This window comes from Cucumis sativus, chromosome 4, assembly GCF_000004075.3.
Source record: "Cucumis sativus cultivar 9930 chromosome 4, Cucumber_9930_V3, whole genome shotgun sequence".
Taxonomy (NCBI): domain Eukaryota; kingdom Viridiplantae; phylum Streptophyta; class Magnoliopsida; order Cucurbitales; family Cucurbitaceae; genus Cucumis; species Cucumis sativus.
Window position 1 is genome coordinate 20,267,410 of NC_026658.2, and position 17,459 is coordinate 20,284,868.

The window sequence follows — 17,459 nt, forward strand, 5'->3', positions numbered from 1 at the left end:
TTTAAACGATTTTCTTTTCAAGAATTTTTAGTACACAATCGTTTAAATTTGTGTATCGAGGTCTTGATGTTTTAGGATTAGTTTATGGTTCAATTTGAGGCAGGTATCTGGTGTTGGTATATTAACACTTCATTTCCTTTCAATTTTTCTGATCATATTGTTTAGTCTTAGCATGACATACATACTGGTTCCTCTCTATAAACTCAAAGAATCATATATACTTACTAGGAACTTAGATTTTATCAATTATGTTAGCAGCAGAGTAGATCATACGTTTTTTGCAAAAGTATTGTACTATTTTTTGTTTTTTGCTTAGGTATTGTAATAAATGCTGGGTTGAACCCGGAACCTCTTGTTTACAGGAAAATACAGGTATCAGTTGAGCTAAGCTCATTTTGGCTATAAAATATAATTATATCCATTGCACATTACAATGTTACTTATATAAATGATATGCCATATGAGTAATGATAATCAACCAAACCCAAATATGTGTTTTATGGTTGGGTTTGTTGTTTAATAAAGGGTTATTTATAGGAAAATTATATCAAATGACAAAAACATTTAAAACAAAACAGCTCATGACACCAATTTTTTTACATATTGTGAATATGACAAAATTAGTGATATCAGATGGCTATGAGACGGTAATCATAGAGCTATCAGAGGACTATCATACAGTAATCATAAGACTATCTGAAGATGATCACTTTTAAATTAAATTTAGAAAATATTGTGACATGGATCTTATTGTCGTATATATATATATTTTTTAGAGGTGCTTTAACCCGACCACAAAGCCACAAAACACCACCCATTTTTGTGAGAAAGGGTGAGAAGAGAGATATTTTTGTATTTTTGAATAAGCTTTATTGTTGTTATCTTTGTTAATTTTAATTTTTTTTAAGGCAACAATGGCATCAAGGGAGGGACAAAAATGGAACATTTTCTAACCAAATTTTTACCCAAACCCAAAAAACCATAAAAGACCATCGCAATAAATTTCCACAATTAACAATTAGTGCACCGCCACCTCATTAAGTAAAGTAGTAAACTCTAATTTAGCCTTAATTCTCTCCTAATATATTTACCGTTGAAAGCCACTTTGCTATGTATTTTTAATTCCCATTTAACGTTTTGTAAATTTCCCACCATTAACCAAAATCTTGAATTAATGGAAGTATTTTCCAATATTCTTTCCTATTTTTGGATTGTATGTTGTTACTGTATGTATAAGGTTGATGTATTGTTTTGAATAATACAACCAATCCTTTGCATATTATACATCTTTAGATTGGTTTAATTTTACTCGTGAATTAATTGTATTCTATATTATCTCTTTATATGATATTTGTATACATATCATTCATTCATATTTACTTAACTCAAACAATTACATTACATGTACATCCATGGATGAAATAAGAAACTTATGTATATGTTGAAATTGTAGGAATGCATGTAACTCCATCCAACTTGTCTAATTATGAAATCCCTTCCATTTCCATATAAAATAATTGATTATAAACTAAAAAGAGAAGATTAAATTCAATGCTCTAATTTATATTTTCTATTATTGCTTCTTTAAATTGCAAATCACATACAACTTTATCCACCAAATCCATTCAAAATAATAGTGATGACTATCAATTATCCAAATTAAGGAAAAAAATATGAGAAATGAGAAATATACCTTAATTAACCCAACAAACATTGAAAAGTTAAAGCCTTTTGGTATTCATATTATACTTTACCTTAAAAATATCATTATCCTCCTTAATTAAACATTATGACAATAACTTTTTTGTCCACGTAAGATGAACTAAAACCAAAAGGTTTAAATCATTAACAAACAAAAAAAATTGTAAGAAAAAAATGAAGCTTTTAACCAACTTGTGTTTTATGGTATTATTGTTCGGTTTCGGATCAAACATATTTACTACCATATGTTTTGCGGGATCCAAGATTCAAATAATAGGTTCCACGTGAGTAGTGATGATTTTCAATCATCAAACAAATTGTACTCTACGGGCACATTGCAAATCAAAAGATGATGATTTGGGTGACCACTATTATCAACATTAAAGGTCAATACATTTGGACGTTAAAAAAAATATATTTGGGAAACAACATTGTTTAGGTGCAATTTTAGTAGTTTGAATGAACATGCTTCATTTTAGGTTTTTTAGCCAGAGTCAGGCCATTGGCTTCTGTTTGGCCTAATTATATGTTTTGGTTAATTGGGTCTTAATGTTTTGCAAGATGATCAAGAATGCATGGAGGAGAGTAAGCCATGATGACATCTTTGCAAGCGTACTATCTCTGCACGTTGAAGAAAAGAAAAAATCGGAAAAGAAAGGGGAAAAGAAAAGTAATTAACTTTTCTTCTTAGTTCTTCTTCTTCTTCGTTTTCTCTCTGTTATTCAAACCCTAATGAAATTTCTTAGGGTTTTTGGCAAGTAAATTATGCACATACACAACAATGTGAAGATGAGGGAGATGAGAAGAGATGATACACAGATTTACGTGGTTCGGCCAATGAAGCCTACATCCACAGAAAGTATCGTTACTTATTCTTGAAGATAAGTACACTAGAATGCTTTACACTCTTCTTTTTCTTGTAGATGAGAAGCTAATTTTGTGTGTAGTTTGTTAGAAAACACCTTTACATATTTATAGGTGCTTACAAGACATGAGCAGTTAAAAAAAAACTGTAATACTTATGCTTTTGTTGGAATTCATTCTATTTTAGAATCTCCATATTGAATCCAACTTGAAATGAGTTTGAGATCCTTCCTTCTTACTCTTTACCTTTTGATCTATCCTTTTTCTGGTAGGTCGAAACCTATCAGCTTGAGATACTTCTGGAGCTTCATTGTAGAGACTAGTTTGGTGAGCTTATTGGCGGCGTTCTCAGGGTATGTACCTTCAATAATTGTAGTTCCTCTTCAATTTTTTCACGTACGGAATGATATTTAATATCTATGTGCTTGGTTCTGCTATGGTATTGTGGGTTATTGATAGGTGAATGGCACTTTGGTTGTCACGGAAGATTTTTAAAATCGAGTTTTTGATTCCAAAGTCCTTCATCAGTCCTTTAAGCCACAATCCCTCTTTTACAGCTTCTGATAATGCTATGTATTATGCTTCTGTAGTTGAGAGAGCAACAATAGATTGTAGGGTTGCTTTCCAACTTATTAGATTAGAGTCATAAAGAAAAACATATCTGGTTAGACTTCAAAAACAAATATGGTTAGGCTTCTTCTTTTATCACTGTCACCAGCAAAGTCCAAGTCCACGTAACCTATTAGTTCTAGTTTTGTCTCAATAGTCCTTTGGTAGTTTAGTTTAGCATTTTTAGACCAAATTAGGTATCTTATTATCCACTTGGTAGCTTCCCAGTGCCTTCTTCAAGGATTAGCCAGGTACCTACTGACTAAGCTTGCTAAGTAGGATAGATCAGATCTAGTAGAGATCATTAAGTACATTAAACTTCCCACTGCTTGATTGTAAGGAACATTTTCCATTTGTAGTTGGTGTTCTATGTCTGTCTCACTAGGGGAATTGGCAGTTGATAGCTTAAAGTGTCGTGCAATAGGGAGAGTCACAGTTCTGGCATTAGTGAGGTTGAATCTTCTGATCATTTTTTCACAGTAGGTTATTTGGTTTATGCTTAGTTTAGATTGGTCTCTGTCTCTTGTGATGTCAATTTCTAGAATCTTCCTTGATTCTTCTAAGTCTTTCATGTCAAATTCTTTACTTAAAAGATTTTTTGCATGAGTTAACTCTTCTTTAGAGCTTCCTGCAAGGAGGATATCATCCACATAGTAAAGTAGACCTTGTCCTTATAGGTTGTTGAGTTTATATAAACACACATATCATAAGAACTTCTTTGAAAACCCAAACTAGCAATAAAGTCATCAAATCTTCTATACCAACATCTAGGAGATTGTTTCAACCCATATATTGATTTCTTTAATAAACAGTTGAGGTCTTCCTTACCTTGAACCTTAAAACCCTTAGCTTGAACCATATAGATTGTCTCTTCTAAATAGCCATGGAGAAAAGCTGTTTTTACATCAAGTAAATCCAATTCTAGATTGTTTTGAGCAACAAGGGATAAGATAAGTCTAATAGAATTCTGTTTAACAACAGGAGAAGAAATTTCAGAATAGTCTATACCTTCTCTTTGAGTGAAACCCTTTGCTACCAGCCTTGCTTTGTACCTTGGATGTGAGTCTTTTGTAATTCCTTCTTTGAGTTTGTAGATCCACTTAGATGCTATTGGTTTGCATCCTTTAGGTAGAGAAGCTAGTGTTCAAGTATCATTCACATTTAGTGAATTTATTTATTCATTCATAGCTTCAATCCACTGTCTAGCATTACTACCATTCACAACTTCCTTAAAGGAACTTGGTTCTGAATCATTAGGAACTACTGTAGCATTTAGAATAAAACTTATGTAGCCAGTTTCAACATACCTGGCTGGAGGGACAATTACCCTTCTTTTTCTGTCTCTTGCTAGGGAATATTGGCTCAAGTCAGGTTGTTCTTCAATTATTCCAGTTTGTTCTTCACTAAAGTTCTCTACTTGTTCTTGTTCAGCAACTGTAGGTTCCTCAATAGGTTGGGCACTGTTTCTTGTATTCTCCACCTCAATCTGAGTAGTATAGGATTCTGTGTCATCTGAGTTCCTTTCAGTGTTGATTTTCCCTTGCATAAACATTTCTGATTCTCTGAATAGAATATCCATACTGATTATAAACTTCTTGTTGGTAGGATGCCACAGCTTGAAACCTTTTACCCTTTCTGTGAAACCAACAAACATACACCTAGTAGCTCTAGCCTTTAGTTTCCCTTTATTTTGGTGAACATACCCTACACATCCACACACCTTAAGGTCACTTAGACTTGGTGGGTGTTTGGACCATTTCTCCTCAGATGTTAGGAGTCTTAAGGAGGTGGGAGGGCTTCTATTCAATGTGTACACAACATAGACAGCAGCTTCAGCCGAAAACTTTTCTTCTAGAATGACATTTGATAATAGACACCTTACCCTTTTCATTATAGTTTTGTTTAGTCTTTTTGCCACTCCATTTTGTTGAGGTGTATATGTCACAGTTTTGTGTCTTGTTATTCCACTTTTCCTGCAAAAATTATTAAACACCTCTCCACAAAACTCCAAACCATTGTCAGTTCTAAGGTATTTAACCTCTTTATCAGTTTGTTTTTCTATCATTAGTTTTCATTCTTTAAATTTTCAAAAGCTTGATCCTTTGTTTTTAAAAAATAAATCCAACTCTTTCTTGAAAAATCATCAGTAAAGGATAGAAAATACCTTGAGTCACTTAGGCTTGGAGTGGATGTTGGACCCCATAGATCCAAATGAATGAAGTCTAGAATTTTTCTAGTTGTGTGTTGTGCTTTGGTGAAGCTTCGTTTCCTTGCTTTGCCTAGCACCCAGTGTTCACAAAAGGACAGTTTGCTGCATATTTCTTGAGGCAAAACGTCTTACTTAGGTAGGGCCTCAAGTCCCTTCTTACTTATATGGGACAGTCTTTTATGCCAAAGGTCAGCGTCTGTTAAGTTTAGAGATGTCACATTGTTTGCCTCCTTTATCATTTCAACCTCTTTTATTATAAACAAATCATTTATCTTTTCCCAACCAAGACTTCTTTAGGTCCAATAAAAACTTGGAAGACTCCACATTTCCCTTTATATTCACATCCTAGAGAGTCTAGCATTGCTAAGGAGATTAAATTTCTTTTAAGGTGGGGAACATGTCTTACATTTCTAAGGAGTTTCACAGTCCCATCTTTTAGTTTCATGGTAACTAATCCAATTCCAGCAATGCTACAAGCATTATTATTCCCCATGACCACAAATTCTCCATTGATTTCCTTATACGTATTGAACCATGTTATAAAAGGTGTCATATGGTAGGTGCATCCAGAGTCTAGAACTCAATCATGTTTCCCTAGGGTTACATGGTTGGCTTGGTCTAAGGTTGATGTCAAGGCATCAATGTAGGTAAATGAGCTTTCTACTATGGAGGCTTTTGGTTGTTTCCCTTTATTGTCTTTTTTCTTTTTCTTGATTCTTTCTTTTAAGGAAAAAAAAAACATTCTTGTATTGTGTGTCCTTTCTTTTTACAATATTTGCACTTCTTTTTATGTTTGGTTTTCATATCTTCATTAGAAAAAGGTTTGTTACTATTTTTACCTTGATTGTTTTGGGATTTACTTTTAACAAACAATCCATCTCCACTTTAATTTTTATTGTGTGGTGATTGTATTTCCAATTCTTTGGTTTTAAGGGCTGATATTATGGCATCTATTTTGACTGATTCTCTTCCATATTTTAGTACATTTTTCACTTCTTTGTAAGCCTCGGGTAGGAAATTTAGGAGTACAAATGCCTCATTTTTATCACCGAGTTTGTCTTCAAGGCTTAAAGTCAGAAACTATTTTCTAGAACTCATCAAAGTTTTCTGTTAGGGTTTTTGAAGAATCCATTTTATATGTGAATTTTTTTTCCTTTAGATACATTTTGTTTGGAAGATCTTTGGTGGCAAAAAGACTTTCTAACTTCTTCCAAACTTTGTGTGTTGTCTCTTCTTCTAATATTTGCCTAATTATATTGTCACTAAGGTTTAGTATTAGTGTTCTATAGGAATTTAATTCCATATCTTCTTTTTGTGTTGTTGTAAGGGTTGTTGGAAGTTCCAAAGGATCTAAAAGGGCTTTGTGAGCCTTTTGGTGTCCTGCAAGGCTTTGATCTTTGCTTTCCATAGGGCAAAGTCTCCCTTTCCATCGAACTTCTCAATTTATATTCTTGCTATAGCCATTTTCAAGCCTGTCTTTCTTTATTTTCACCAAGAATCAGTTTCTTGAAAACAAGAACCTTGCTCTGATACCAATTTGTTGGGCCTAATTATATGTTTTGGTTAATTAGGCCATAATATTTTGCAAGAATGCTTGGAGGAGAGTAAGCCACGATGACATCTTTGCAACCGTACACGCGTGAGGAAGAGATAACTATCTTTGCACGTTGAAGAAAAGAAAAAGTAGGAAAAGAAAGGGGGAAAGAAAAATAATTACCTTTTCTTCTTAGTTCTTCTTCTTCTTCTTCTTCTTCGTTTTCTCTCTATTATTCAAACCCTAATGAAAGTTCTGTATGGTTTTTGGCAAGTAGATGATGCACACACGCAACAATATGAAGATGAGGGAGATGAGAAGAGATGATACACAGATTTACGTGGTTCAGCCAATGAAGGCTACATCTACGAGAAGGATCGTTTCTTATTCTTGAAGATAAGTACACTAGAATTCTTTACACTCTTCTTTTTCTTGTAGATGAGAAACTAATTTTGTGTAGTTTGTTAGAAAACACCTTTACATATCAAGACATGAGTAGTGGAAAAAAAAAATTGTAACACTTATGCTTCTGTTGGAATTCATTCTATTTTTCAGGTCTGTCTTTCTTTATTTTCTCCAAAGGATATTGTGTATGTTAGTCTAATGGAAGTGGGTAGGTGGTTTTTGGTCATAGAAATATCTATATGAATCATTAGATGTGGATTCAATTCATAGCGATACTAATAATAGAAAACAATATACAAAAGACATGCCTACTAAAACCCATACGTAAACGAAATTGCATGTGATTGGTCACTAATGATGGACTAAAATTTGTCTTGTCAATCATATGATCTTTATCTTCGGTTAGGGTTGTTGAACCCACATTTGCATTGTCTTTTTTATCTACACTCTTATCTACTAAGGGTATGTTTTGCTCTGTTTGGTAGACTAATTGGTCGTTTGATAATTAATGTTTATGTTTTTGTTTCTCTTCTTTTTTTTTTTTCTTTTTAAGAAACAGATATGTTTGATAACTATTTTCCTTTGTGTTTCCAAATTTTAAAGAACGTTTCTAAAAGTTGGGTCAAGTTTGAGAAACTTTTTAAAGTAGTTTAGTGACCATAGGTAAAAATTTAAATAATTAGATTTATATATTATTTCAATTTATATTGGTATATTGGTATATATATAAGTTGGAATTTATGTGCTAAAACTCGGAGTTTATAATTTAAAATCATATTCTATTCAATAAAGTGATTATTGAAGTCTTATATATTAGTGAAAATGAATACTATAATTTTGGATTGGATCCAATAAACTAAGGTCCTGAGGCTATCTTACGTAGACTTTAATTTTATGTAGATGAACTTTATGTAGATACATAAATATAGATGAAGTTTGAGTATATAGCCTAAACGGTATATAGTATATGAATAAGGTTAGCCACCTTATTCTTGGGACACTATGGATGCAGTTTGCTTTGTAGTTAGTATAAACGTAAGATATGATCCTCAATTATACTACAAGAAATCGGAACAATTGTGACACCAAAATGTGCGTCGCCGTTGATCACCTTTCGCTAACACACGAAATGTTACGTCACGGAAAGCCTAAAATTAAATTTAATGCGTTCACTTTCCGCGACACACACAATGTTACGTCGCGAAAAGTTTAAAATTTAATTTAATATTTCACTTTTCGCAACGCACACGAAGCAAACATCACAGAAAGTTTAAAATTAAAATTAATATCTCTAATTTTCGCAACGCACAAGCACCAGACGTCGCAAAAATTGAACATATTAAATTTAATATATTCACTTTCCGTGACACACAACAATAAGACATTGTAGAAAGTTTAAAATTAAATTTAATATCTTCACTTTCCGCGACGCACAAGAACAAGATGTCGCGAAAAGTTTAAAATTAAATTTAATATCGTTACTTTCCGCAACATGTGGCAGGTGCACATCGGGGAATGTGGCAGGTTTAGTATATTTACTTTTCGCGACGCACAAGAACTAGATGTCGCGAAAAGTGAAAGTTGTAAGTGTACGTATTGAAGTGACAATGGTCACCTTTCCGCGACATGTGGCAGGTGCACATTGGGGAATGTTTAAATAATTAATTAATTATTTAAACTTTCTACGACATTAGGGTTACTCGACGTCAGGGAAAGTCCACTATATTTCCTTCCCCTTCAACACAGAATCGATGGTAAAACAAAAGAAAGAGAAAATCGCCCGAGAGAGAGGGAGAGGAGGAGATTCGTGCTGCCATCCGTCTGTCTTCGCCGTCACCATTGCTGCCACCGGAAGTGTCCTTGTCCCCCTCTTTCTCCTCTATTACTATTCCTCACTCTCTCTCCTTCCCTCTACTTTCTCCATATTTTCCTTCTCTGAATCACTCATCTTCCTCTCTCATTCCCTTGTACTTTCTCTCTTTTCCTTCTCTGAATCGTTCATCTCAGTTCGTTTTTCTATCCAATTTCATTCTCCAAAAACGATTAATCGCTTGGAAATAGACTAATTTATCAGTAACATCAACCATATATGACACAGACATAAATAATGGAAGAATCTAGTGGGTTTCTTTTCATATATAAATAAAATAATTAATTAAAATATATATTTAAAGCCTTCTGCAAACACACGTCACGGAAGCCTTTTGCAACATCGCGTCATGGAAGCCATTTGCGATGTCGCATCGTGGAAGCCATCTGCGACGACGCATCGTGGAAGCCATCTACGACGTGCTGCAACGTCCGTTGGAAAAATTTTCCTCGTCGTTGACATGAGCTACGTCGAGGAAAGTATCCGTGACATGCTTTCCCCGATGTGCCTATCGACATCGTTCGCGACGTCGCAATAACCTTCCACGACCTTGGTAAGAATTTTCGGCGACGTATTGCTACGTCGGGAAAAATCTTATTTCTCGTAGGTGTTCAGGTGGAGAAATGAAAGTGGGAGCATCCTATATAAAGAGTTTACATAAGACTGGAACCATGGTATAGCCTCTTTTACGTTATAACATCGTTCGTTATATAAATCTGACTATTTCATTTATTAATGACTAATTAAATTGATAGGGCAAAAGAGTATACGTGAAAAGTGTTTGTTAGGTCGCTTAATTCATGCAATAACGTGCTCAGAATGATACAACAAGAAAATGAATTAAAGTTGCTATTGAAATAAGGGTAGATGGCCTACAAAATTTTATAGTATATAGGCAAGTCATGGTGTCGAACCAAAGGAAATGGAAGAATCAATCTTCAATTTACTTGAAAGAAATTGTCAGGAACATGAAAGAAACAATTAAAAGAAATTAAAGCAATTGAATTAAAGCAAGAGAGAGCTAGGAAAGACAATTTTGTATTAGTTTTGAATTGAAGAATGTGTAAAGATTCACTAATATGATAATTTTTATATGATATACTATACAGTATATCATTCAATCTGGGTGATCTATTTGAAGTTCTCTCTCCATTCCTCCTTTCTCTCCACTTGTCTTTTTCTCCTTTTCCTTTTCTTCTTCTTCTTTTTTTATTTGTTTCTTCTTTTCTTGTTCTATCTTCATTTAGTCTCTTTCATTCTCTTAATATAAATTTGTACTTTCACATAATGTAAAATTTGTTACAAAATTAAAATACACCGTAAAACATACATACATATATTGTTATCTAATACTATATTAAATATACAAGGAGTATACAATGATCTATTTAAATCGAAAATATTTTTAATCATGTAAATTTTTACAAATTAACTTCCAATATACGAAAATTAATGAAATTTTGATGAAATATAATAAGTATATGTAAGAATTTGTTAAATTACGTGGAATATATGAAAAACAATGCAAAAACGTGGTATATATACTTAACTGACAGTAAATAAGGGTATATACTGTAAATTACATGGCGTATATATTCCATTCCTTGTAAATTTTCTTTATCAAAAAACATTTTACCGGAAAATTTCACTGGGATACTACATTTCACAATTTCATACACATAATTATTAATATGATTTGAATATAGACTCACAAAAAAAAAGGGTAATTTCGATTATAATAATACAACAAAAAAAATTAATCACATATCATATTTACATAGGACATCTAATAAATGCAAATCTTAATCATATGAGACGGTTCACTTTCCTTATTTAAATTTTGTATTTTTCTTAATATACTATTAATAATAAAAATGGGCTCATTAGAACATTTATGAAAAAATTGACAACATTCGGTCCAACTTGTAATAAGTCACCTCTATTTTACGTTATAGTAGTTAAAATCTCTAATATTTAATTTAATCAAAATAATTAAACCGAAACAACGATCATAATGAAAACATGTGGCATCATTAGAATGGACCGGATTTATGTCTTCAATTTTAATTTGGGTCATGTCAATTTTTAATTAGTGACAAATTTAATTATGAATTGTTCTTCAAATCTATTCTCCCCCAAATTAATTGTGAATTGTTCTTAAAATCTGATGGAGGAGTAAACATGAATGATTTGGGTTGAGAATTTCTTGTGAGGGGTGAATTTTTAACAAGAATATAATTACATGTAATCTTCTTTCTTTCTTCAAGAATTTGTATCTTGATCTCTTGATGTTGATCTCAATTTTTCTTCATTTTAATTATGGATCGATTTTAGCAATATTGCCTTTGTATGCAATGTACAAATCTCAAGAAATAAATAATTGATTTTTTCTTCATCATTCTTGATCTATTTTAATTCTTCATTGAAATCTTGATTGAGATTGCTTGATTCACTTTGATTTCTCTGCAATTTGTACTCAATTACATTTTCGTTCTTGGCCAAATTAATTTTCTTTAATCCAATTTGTAATCTCATACATAAGCATGCAATGTGCGTTTGTTTTTGTGAAATTAAAGAAATCTTGCTAGTTGATCTTCATTCCAATTCTAAGCATCAATTTCTTGGCATCAGCAATCTATTATTTTGTCAAAATTCTTGGATAGAAGTTCATGCCCTAATTCTTATTTTATTGAACAATTAATGCATATTTGAAGAAATTTGTCTCATGCATTTTTTTTTATTCTTAATCAAATTAATTTTGTTCATTAAGCAATTTAATTCGCATTTAAATCTTCTCAGTCGTTGCTTGAATCTTGATCAATATTCGAATTAAGCATATATGTCTAACAAATTATATCAACGTGGGAAAATGATCACAATTAATTAGTGAGATTTGTCAAAAAAGGAAAATCAACCGATCCCAAAAAAAGGTTATTAAAAATTGATTATAGGTTTGGTGGGAGAAAATAAGTTGTTTTGTTATTGTTAGATAGTGGAAGTTTGAAATGTATTGTATTACTTCTTGAATATTAGTAGTTCATAAGAGCAAGAAAAATTAGAAAACTTAGATTGAAGAATTCTATTAATATCTCCTTACAACGGTTGTAAAAGTGGAACATAGTTTAGTTTTCCAAGAAAAGAATAGTTAAATTTGTTGTCAGCCAATAATACAACAAATGAATTAACAGGGAAACGAAAAGAACAGAAAAAAACTAAAGATATAAATGTGAGGAATTGATAAATAAACCAATTGCTTTGGGAATTTTGGTGCCACAATCCAAATCCTCCATTTTTTTTTTTTTTTTTTTGTTGCTACAAAGCACAATACAATGCAGTGGCCAAAAGCAGTTGAATATTTTGAAAAACGTAAGTATGAAGATCATAGAGTTGTATGTTACAATACCAATGTAACCCATGAAGGTTCTTTATGGCGGGCTGAGAATCCTGTTGCTTCAACTCTCCCTGTTTTTGCTCTTCAACTTTGCCTTATTATTTTCTTCTCTCGTGTTCTTATTTTCGTCTTCAAACCCCTACGCCAACCACCCATTGTAGCGGAAATTCTTGTAAGTTTTGATTATGGCCACCATCTTTTTAGGTTTTTATGATGAATTTAGAAACTCAAGGGTTTTGACAATTTCTTTTGTTTGTTTTTCCAAGGCTGGGGTGCTGATGGGGCCGTCGTTATTGGGGTTGACGGATACGTTTGCGAAATATATATTTGCTTGGAAGAGTTTATTGGCGTTGGAAACTGTAGCGAATTTGAGTTTAGTTTATTATATTTTTCTTGTTGGCTTGGAGCTTGACATGGCACCAATTGTACGTGCTGGAGGGAAGTCTATAAGCATTGCTCTGCTTGGCATACTTCTTCCAATTCCCGTTGGGATTGGCTTGCATCATCTGATCAACAGCGGTAGGAACAAAGCTAAGATGCCCCAGGCCACTGTTCATGGTCCTTTGTTTTGGGGTATTTCCTTAGCCACAACCAACTTCCCTGACTTGTCACGTATTCTTTCTGATGTTAAGCTTCTCCATTCGGAGATTGGAAGAACTGCTTTATCTGCTGCTGTTATTACAGATCTCTGCTCTTGGGTGCTTCTTGTGATTACCATGTCAATTAGCAATGTGGGGAAGTACTATGCAGTTACCTCAACCTTTATTTTTGTGTGCATGTGTCTTTTCCTTTTCCGTCCTGCTCTCAAGTGGCTCGTTCGCGTCAGCTCCAAGGATGGGAACTACAATGAGTTTCATATTTGCTTTGTGATGACTGGCGTTGTGGCGTGTGGGTTGATTACTGATGCGTGTGGTACGCATTCGATAGTTGGAGCATTCATGTGGGGGGTTATCATGCCTAAGGGTGAGCTGAAGGATATGATCATGGGGAAGGTCGAAGATTTGGTTAAATCAATTCTGATGCCTACATTTTTCGTGGTGACTGGCCTTAGAGTGAATTGTAACATCATTTCTAAAGAATCGGACTGGGTGTTGGTTTTGTTGATCATCTTCTTGGCTACCTCGGCCAAAATTGTTAGCACATTCCTTGTGGCCATCTTCTGCAACATGCCACCTCGAGAGGGTTTGACTCTTGGCTCACTTATGAATACAAAAGGCTTACTTGCCTTGATAATCATCAGTGCCGGACGAGATATGCAGGTGAAATGTTAATCTTACACAAATTTTGATTGGAATTCTTTCTTGAAGTCGAAATTACTTAACTTCTCCACCTTTTTCTAGGCTTTGGGACTTCTCACGTTCACAGTGATGATCATGTCTTTCTGGGTAATGACGGCTCTAATTGGACCAACATTGGCTTTTACTTACAAGTCCATCAAGACATCAAGGAAAACTAGGTATAGAACCATTCAAAGCATCAAACCGGAGGCAGAGTTTCGAGTTGTTGCGTGTGTCCACTCCACCCGAAATGTCTACGGTATCATCCATCTCCTTGGAGCTTCAAACCCCACCAAGCAATCGCCACTTTTAGTCTTCGCTATCCACTTGGTCGAGCTTACTGGTCGTGCCACGGCAATGATGATTGTCCATGGCCAATGTAAAGCCAGCTCTGCCAAAGCCAAGGTCCAGACTGACCACATTATCAATGCATTTGACAAATTTGAGAACCAGAATAACAGTGTCACTGTCCATTCCCTCACAGCCGTGTCACCATATGCAACAATGCACGACGACATCTGTGGCATTGCAGCGGAGAAGCGTGTACACTTGATCATTGTCCCATTTCACAAGCAGCCAACACTAGATGGGGGATTAGAAGATGGCAACCCCTCACTTGGGTTGGTCAATAACAGTGTGATGACTAATGCCCCTTGCTCTGTAGCAGTCCTTGTTGACCGTGGCCTCTCTGCCACCAACCTCACAGACTCCAACCGATCCAACCGCACACAACAACGCTTTGCTCTATTCTTCATCGGTGGCCCTGACGATAGAGAAGCTCTAGCTTACGCAAAGCGGATGTCAGAGCATCCAGGCATTCTTATAACAGTGGTAAGATTCATCCCTGGTGAAGAAGTGAAGGAAATGAGCATAATGGACTTTCCTGGAGAAGAAAATGTGGAAATTCTTACAGCCTTAGCAAGAGAAAAGAAGGAGAAGGTGATTGACAACGATTATATTGACGACTTTCGGTTACAAATCTTGAGCAACCAATCGATTGGATATGCAGAAGTGGTGGTGAACAATGGGGATGAAACACTAAAAGCAATAAGCACATTGGAAAATGAGTTCAGCTTGTATATTGTTGGAAGAGGTAGAGGGATGGTGTCGCCGCTCGTGTCGGGGCTGTCGGAGTGGAGTGACTCACCGGAGCTGGGGGTGTTAGGGGATGCGTTGGTAACATCAAGCTTTGCAACAAATGTGTCATTGCTGGTGGTGCAACAAGGGGATGTGGAAGACGAGAAGGGTGAGAGGTTTAACGATGGAGGGTTTATTGGGGAGCAATTTGGAGAGCATGAGGGATGGCAGTCACCCATGAAGAAGAATGTTGATGGAGACTTTGATCTTTTTGTGAATCAAAAGGAGAATAATCAAGAGGGTGAGGAGGAAGATGAAGAGAAGGGGAAAGAGGGTCATTATCAACCAAATGGAACCAAAGTTTACCACACTAAACCATCTCGGTTGTGAACAAATTCATTTCAATAAATATTTAGATTTGTATTCTTGGTTACATTTTTGCACATTCAATCTAACTCTCTAATTTCAAATTGATTTCCATCTCCCAAAATTTACTTTGCTCTTCCATTTGTGATTGGAAGGAGATGCATATCAACATATACATACTCCTTGCACTTACAATCAGCCACGTATATGAGCCTAACGCAACATAAACGTCCATGTAAAACATAATAGTGAATTTAAATTGATACATTTATATAAATTTAGGGTCTAAGTCGATATATTTATAAAAATTTAGGGTCTAAATTGGTATATTTATAAAAGTTTAAAACCTAATTTGATACAATTATTAGTTTAGGATTAAAATTGATACAACTTCCAAAGTACATAGTTTAAATTGATACAGTTATTAAATTAAGATTTAAACTAATACAAATCTGAAAGTTGAAGGGGTAAATTTCAAAAATTATATACCTTTGAAAAACAATTTAAATTTAAAATTATGGCCAAACACAAATTCAAATTTTGAATTCAATTCCTTCCAAATAAAATTTTAATACAATTCCTTCGAAATAAAATTTTAAAGTCGTAAATTAAATTTTAAAATATTAGTTTACACATTTTGAATTAATTATGTTCATCGTAAATAAATATATTCCATTTCATAAATATCACTTTTAATACTCAAACTCTTTGAATCTTCTTTATGATGATTGATTGAATAAAAGTAAATTGTTTACATTAATTTTTCTATGATAAGAAGTGAAGTTTAAGTTTTTAAAATTTGACACAAATGTATACAATGAAAAGATATATTTTAAAGTAGTATAAGAATATTGGTCCATTTTCATGGATTAAATAAGACAATAAATATAGAAATGTATTAAATATTATCATCTTTAAATGAAAAGAACATTTTTTAAATTATTTTACATTATTTTTAAGAGCATGTGATTTTCTATCGTTAGATTATGAGAAAATAAACTTAAAATGATATTAAGTTGGTATGGTAATTATTTAATATAAAGAATAATAAACAAAATTTGTATGTTCCCTTTTTCAATCTCACCATCTCGTCATCTCTATCTTCTCATTTCTTCAACCTCGTAATTGAGAACTGATAGTTCCTTCCAACGTTATCTTCTTCCTCTCATTTCGTTTGCTTTAAAGTCATATAGGTAGATTGTCGTTGTTTACTCAAATGTTGTCGCACGACTTTATTTCTATATTCTTGCGTTTTGGTTTTTGGTTTTTCAGTTTCTTTTAGATATTCAACCTTCAAATCTATAACCAATAAAAAGATGAAATATACCTATTCAATATAAACGTTCAATAATTTTCATTATTGCTAGAATAAGATATGAATTTATGTACTACAATTCAACAAAATAGGAATTAATTATGATGGAGGTAGTCAATAAAAATGGAGAAACAAATTCTAAATACAAAATCCGTGATTACTAAAGAAAACTAAAAGATTAAATATACCTCCGTAGCTATCATGTTCAATTACAAACCTTCCTCCATTTTATATTGTAATTCAACCAAATATGAATTAATTATGATTAATTATTACTCAATTAAGCATTTAAAGAAAGACAACGATTTGTGTATTAATTACTTATTATTATTTGTTAAGAATTTTTAAAGTTTGTGGTAACTTTAAAATATATTTTTAATGATTGTTTAAAAAAATGGATTGTATTGGGTAAAAAATTAGTTTTAGGTATTTTGCAAAAGTGTTATTAAGGTTTATGATTGCAACAAACATAGAAAAAAATAATCAAATTCAAGCTTTTATATGGAATAATCAAATTCAAGCTTTTATATGGAATTGACTTTGTTTTTGTCATTTTTACGAATAATAAAGTATGTGCTATAACTTGTGTAGCTTTACAAAATATTAATTATTAATATATAATATATAAAATTTGTAATAAGTTCGAAGTTTAATTGTTATAAGTTTAGATTTACGGTTGGAACGGTTTAGATTTTGTAATAAGTTTGGATGAACGATATTTAGTAATTCCATTTGATGGTCGAAGAAGGTATATATAGATGTAATTTTGTAAAAAAATTAAAGAGTAAATGCATTCTGTCTTCTTATATGTTAAAGATTAAAGATTAACGATAAAGATATA

The 17,459-nt window shown here is 33.1% G+C and overlaps 1 protein-coding gene and 1 long non-coding RNA gene across 3 annotated transcripts; both read left to right on the top strand.

Moving 5' to 3' along the window:
• Positions 1-2,179: 2,179 nt before the first annotated feature.
• On the top strand, positions 2,180-7,548 carry LOC116403515. 2 transcript variants are annotated; one of them, XR_004216292.1, is made up of 4 exons: positions 2,180-2,371; positions 2,448-2,918; positions 6,955-7,066; positions 7,195-7,548. It is a non-coding gene; the product is annotated as an uncharacterized LOC116403515 (long non-coding RNA). The 2 variants fall into 2 exon arrangements; XR_004216291.1 differs by having other exon boundaries at positions 2,198-2,918.
• Positions 7,549-12,441: 4,893 nt separating this feature from the next.
• LOC101220696 (cation/H(+) antiporter 15) lies at positions 12,442-15,427 on the top strand. Its single transcript, XM_011656094.2, has 3 exons — positions 12,442-12,755; positions 12,850-13,842; positions 13,924-15,427. The coding sequence occupies exons 1-3, from the start codon at positions 12,522-12,524 to the stop codon at positions 15,325-15,327; spliced, it is 2,631 nt and encodes an 876-aa protein (XP_011654396.2). The 5' UTR covers positions 12,442-12,521; the 3' UTR covers positions 15,328-15,427.
• Positions 15,428-17,459: the final 2,032 nt, after the last annotated feature.